Consider the following 5,490-nt stretch of genomic DNA (forward strand, 5'->3'; position numbering starts at 1 on the left):
AGGTAAAGACGAACTGGGTTGTTATTCACAAAAAGCTACGCTGTTTGATTGTCAGCTAATCTCAAAGAAGTGCCCACCTGCACCATCTCTCCTGTCAGGAGGCCTCTGCTAATTACAAACAGCAGGCAGGAGTTGTTGCGCTGGCAGAAACCTTATTACAATGTCATACAGGACATTCATACTCTAGGCCTGATCAGAGCCTCTGTGCTGCAAGAAATGTACATTTGACTGTGTCAACCTTTAATCCGTATAAGTATGAACCAAAAACTGAACAGGTGATACTGGATGATTTAATTTTTGTCCTGTGCAAACTCTCCTAAAGTACTTGGACTGTGCATCCAGTTTGGTCACGTGTCAGCAGGTGAGGCTACTTTGGCAAGAAGCTGATTCATCTCAGTTCTACAGGTGATCATGTTTTATTGTATGTTAGTGAGACTCCGACTATGTTTGGAGTCAGCCGGGTTCGGGTGACAGTCAGCCGATGCTCATCGATGCTTCCGCTGGTTAAAATGACAAGCATCACTAATTAACCTCTACTCTGTGAGCAGGCCAAAATTTAAATCTGCTGTCGGGTTTCTGTGCCCTCTTCAGGACTCAGTTAAAGATTGTTCATGAGGTCGAGGATGCATCATTCAGCTCCGACAGAGTGATACGTCTTTAGCTTTCTAGCTGATGTGTTTTTTAAGAAAAACCAAAATCATATCAGTAATTCAAGCTTATCAGCTTCATAGTTTTAAACCCTGGCCTTCAGCATTTGGATCAAGTTTGCATACATGATTATTTTTGACTTTTCATGAGCTTCTTGGAAACACAGTGCTTGGTTTGTGACATTATCTTCTTTGTTAACATCAGCCGATTTTGTGCATTTGTGCATTTTGTGCCAAAACAGTGCTGGTGCTAACTTTGCTAACAGGACTTTTTGCATGTTTACACGTGAACACAGCTACTCCTCCACAACCTTACACTAACTTATACTTATACCTTGATATTTTTTACAGTGTGCTTTCTGTGGAGAATCATCAAGCCCCCTCACCAGCAGCACAGCTTGTTCACACCACACAATCAAAACACTCACTGTACTTTTCAATCAAGGGTCTCTTTATAACAACACAGGTAATACTATATATAATATATGCTATATTATTCAATTTAGAAACAATACTCTTTTTTTGTTCAAACCAATGATTGATCTTGAGATGCAGGCTACATCAAGTATTTCTTTTCTACACACACTATGCAGACAGGCCTTTTAGTCATACTGGATGTTAAGACCAATCTTAATAGTTATACTGCATCCTCACTCTGCCAAAAGCACAAGCTCAATCATTTCTCTCTCACCCCGCATGTGTTGAGCTGACATTCAGTTTTAATGTTTCATAATTAGCAAGGGGCCATGGGCCATTGTTACAGACAAGCTCAGAATGCTTGCTCGCTAAGATTCTGCTGCTCGTTCGCTATGATGCCGATCGTCACAGGATCACACATTTCAAAGCAGAAAACGTCTGCAAAACATGAAGCTTTAAAAGGCTCGAAATTTCAAAGGACTCGCCAAACACTCATAAAACATTTAAATGTGACATAAACAAAAACATGTTTTTCACACTCATTTCAGACCTCGCCACATGCTCTGAAGTCACAAGCAGAAATCTGTTAAGCATTTTTTTTAACTGCAAATATGCAAAAAGATCCAGTGCAAAGAGCATTTTAAGTAATAAAAAACTGTAACTGCACAACATGCATCTAAACACATTACAAATAGAAAATAGGATTGAAACATTGTGTTACAGTAGTGGCTGAATTAGTTTTTTTTTAATGAAGAGTGTTAATTTGTAAGAGGAACATGATGTCCGTTGCACAATGACCGCTCAGCCGCCTGACCCTATAAAAGACAGAACATGGAAGTTACATGTTGAGTAGTTTCACATTTGTTGATAAATGGTAACTGGCTTCCTTTTGGAGACTTTGATGAGAAGATCAACACCATTCTCATATATGTAGCCGTATACAGCTACAGCCAGCAGACAGTTAGCTTAGCTTAGCACAAAGACTGGAAACAGGGGGAAACTGCTAGCCTGGTACAATCCAAATATATGAAAATTGGCCAAGCAGGACCTCAAGCTCTGTGATTAGCCTGATACATCGTATGTTGTTTATTTGGTCAGGCGTACGCTAGCTGTGTTATCAATCTTCTCAGTGTATTTTCCATACCACAATCCAATCCATACAAAAGCATCACAAAAAAGCAAAAAGGAATACCTTCCTCTTTTGTCGTCTGTTGTTCCTTGTGAAAGGTCTGGCCATCCGTCTGCATCCAGTGGAGTGTGAAGTCTGGTAGTCCATGTTTCTCCAGCTTGGCGTGCAGCTGCAGAGAAACACAATTAAAAAGCTGTCAATACATCATTCCAGCCTTTAACACTGTCTTCCTTTGCTTTTTCTCCACTGGCAGAGAAAGTCATGATGAAATGTAGAGGGATGTCTTACTGTCCTATAATAATAAGTGCCTTGTTTTGTGGAAACTTTAAACCTATTGAAAAACAGCACAGACGCTGTGTGGGAGCTGGTCTCTTTTTTAAAAGCACAATCCCAAAACCAGAAACAAAAGAACAAACTTGTAAGGGAAGTGTGTTTATTTGCTCTAATGGAAGCTGGGTGTGGTTTGAAAAAGCCCCGTTCAGGACTAGCAGGTCCTGGATGCTAACGTTAGCGCCTCTGGGGAAGTTTACACTTCCCACGTGCAGGGAAAGCATTACGTTCACTGGCTTCAAACTCACTGTACCTGCTCTAAAACCTGTCGCTGGGCAGCAGGATCCTTCAGGTCAGCCTCAGACTGGAACTTTAACTTGAACGTTGCTTTTTGTCGAATGCGAACCTTTTCGCAGACAAAACGGTGCTTTTCCTCACAGTCAGCAGCCAACCATGTTCCTGTGGTTGTGTTGACTTTTGCACATAACACCCTATAGTCGTCAGGGTTGTAGGGCTGACCTGTGTTCCAGTTAGTGAAGGTTCTGGGGCTCTGGTTCGACCAGGGAGACCAGTAGTACCTGTGGAGACCAATCCAGGTCCTTCTTGACAGCAGCGAGGTGATTTGATTATTCTCAGACATGTTTCTCACACTGACAAGATCTGTGTATTTGGACACACAGTACTGCCTGGCCTGGCTCCAAGTCATCAGATCTCTTACTAAAATGTACCTGGAAGGAGCTTTTGCTGAAAGAAAACAGAAATAAAATGAGGACAGTAAGTTGGGCTGTGGATCGGCATTTTACCCTCGAAAGACGCAGCTAAAGTACTGACAGTAGAGTCAGACAAAGTTACTGGATCCACTGTGATTACAATAAGATTGTGTAAAATAATATGCAAATGACACACAATAAATACGTATGTCCAGCTGTCTGCAACTGAGTGATTGTTATTGTGACATCTGTTATTAGTAGGGTAGCAAAGTCAGCTGATCCACCAATTTGGTCCAGACTGAAATAAAAAAAGTAAAATATTGTGCAGGTATTTATGGTCGCCAGAGGATAAATCCTGCGGCTTGGGTGATCTACTGGATGAATCACCGTTAAAGTTTGATACTCAAAGTCATTCATGTCCTCATCAGGATGAATTGTGATACTTTTGGGGATCCCTTAACTTTCCATCTTGCACCATCTTCAGGTCAAAATTTGGATTTGTCCAGTACTTTGGTTTATGATTGACAGGTCAGCTGGTTAAGAGGGAAACCTAGTGGATATGCACATTTGGGTCTGAATTTAAAAATCGATTATAAACCTTTTTTTTTTAGAAAAAAAAAAACAACATTACAATTTTGATAATATTGTACAACCCTGATTTAAAAAAAAAGTTGGGATGTCATGTAAAACATAAATCAAACAGAATGTGATAAATAGCTCATCCTTTTTAACAACAACAACAACAACATACTCACTTGAGAACAGCACAAAGACAATATATTTAACATTTGACCAGCTTGATTGATTTAAATATCAGCTTATTCTGAATTTGATGGCAACAAGTTGGAACAGGAGCAACCAAAGGCTGGGAAAGTTGTGGAACGCTCCAAAAACACCTGTTTGGATCATTCCACAGGTGAACAGGTAAGAGGTTTGGAACATGCAACACATGCATGTTTTTTTGTGGCTCTTGGTCATTTCAATATGTCCCAGAATAATTTATGGTTTGTTGTCAATATAGTGTACTGAGTGATATTAATCTAAAAACTATTCTACTATTTCTCCCCTTATGAAGACACCATGTGGTTGAAGTAGGTTACTTAAACCATTAAATTCAAGTAAATGGAAGTTTTTACTTTAACTTTTCTCCTTGCACTGCCTATCAGCGCCTGAAGAGTATTTTCTTTTCTTTGTGCTGTATTTCTAAGCAAGCAACCTGGAACTGAACTCAGTAAAAATCCTTCTTACCATAGTAGCAGACTGCTGCATGTTTTTGCCAACATGTATGGGCATACCAAAACCCATATTTTGACATCGCAGCGCAGATGCGCGTGACCTTATTATTGGTGAGCTTATGTGAACTCCAGTTGCTGAAATCTGTATCATTGCTGAAGCCCGCATTTCCCAGCACCCACTTCCATTTAGTCAGGTCATCACGAAGCCCGATCCATGCGCGTTTTCCACGGCCGTGCACTACACTCAGCAGCCTGTTGTTGTCAGCTTTATTGCGCACGGTGGCAAGGTCAGTGAACATCTCTCTGCAGTAACTCTGAGCTTCAGCCCAGGTCTTTGACATGTTTACATAGTGGTACTCTCGTAGGATGTTTGTGGATAGAGGAGGCAGCCCTGATGGATAAAGGACTGTTTTTCATTTATGCTTATATATTCAAATGTAATACAACAACCATGCAACAAAAACAACCACTGCTAAACAAATACAATGATCAGTTTTTATGGAAACTTTCAGAGAGATATTGTGATTCATGCTCCTGCATTCACCCACTGTAAATATGTGTGTGTACTTCACTCCCTTGCACACAATGTTCACACAAAATCACTTTTCTCACCTGAAAGAAAGAGAACAAACAGTAGCATCTTCTTCATCCTGGAAAAAGAAAACCTGCAGAACTCTCCAATTTCTCCTTAACACACGAAAGAGAACAAGCTGTAGTTTGCAGGACCAGAAACAGAAGATAGTTTTTCCCTAAAAGTAGAAAAACTTGAAAAATCTCTTACCTGACGTGCAAATTGAATTAGTTTTAAATCTCGTCATGATAGCTTGACAAGACTAATTCTTGTTTTCTAGGTAGCTAGGCATCGAACAGAAGAAGAAGATATGAACCAAGGCAAAAGATCATTCGGCCCACCTTGAAGCGTTCTGACACATCTCAAACCTTTAGTAAGCACTCACTTACTTTTATTCTGTTTCTCCTCTCCTTCTCTTAAGTCATTATGCAAACACGATGTCATTCATTTGCTCCTGACTTTAGAAAACAGGATGCAAAAACATGCAAATCAAGCTGGTGAAATTGAGCAT

The 5,490-nt window shown here is 40.2% G+C and overlaps 1 protein-coding gene across 1 annotated transcript; it reads right to left on the reverse strand.

Moving 5' to 3' along the window:
• Positions 1–1,191: 1,191 nt before the first annotated feature.
• On the reverse strand, positions 1,192–5,257 carry LOC121620058 (secretory phospholipase A2 receptor-like). Its single transcript, XM_041955996.1, has 6 exons — positions 5,190–5,257; positions 5,021–5,095; positions 4,422–4,799; positions 2,777–3,207; positions 2,257–2,362; positions 1,192–1,879 (listed from the first exon to the last, which is right to left on the reverse strand). Exons 1-6 carry the CDS (start codon positions 5,224–5,226, stop codon positions 1,866–1,868), a joined length of 1,041 nt encoding a protein of 346 aa, XP_041811930.1. The 5' UTR covers positions 5,227–5,257; the 3' UTR covers positions 1,192–1,865.
• Between the last annotated feature and the right edge of the window lie 233 nt (positions 5,258–5,490).

The sequence above is a fragment of the Chelmon rostratus genome, chromosome 16 (genome assembly GCF_017976325.1).
Source record: "Chelmon rostratus isolate fCheRos1 chromosome 16, fCheRos1.pri, whole genome shotgun sequence".
Taxonomy (NCBI): domain Eukaryota; kingdom Metazoa; phylum Chordata; class Actinopteri; order Chaetodontiformes; family Chaetodontidae; genus Chelmon; species Chelmon rostratus.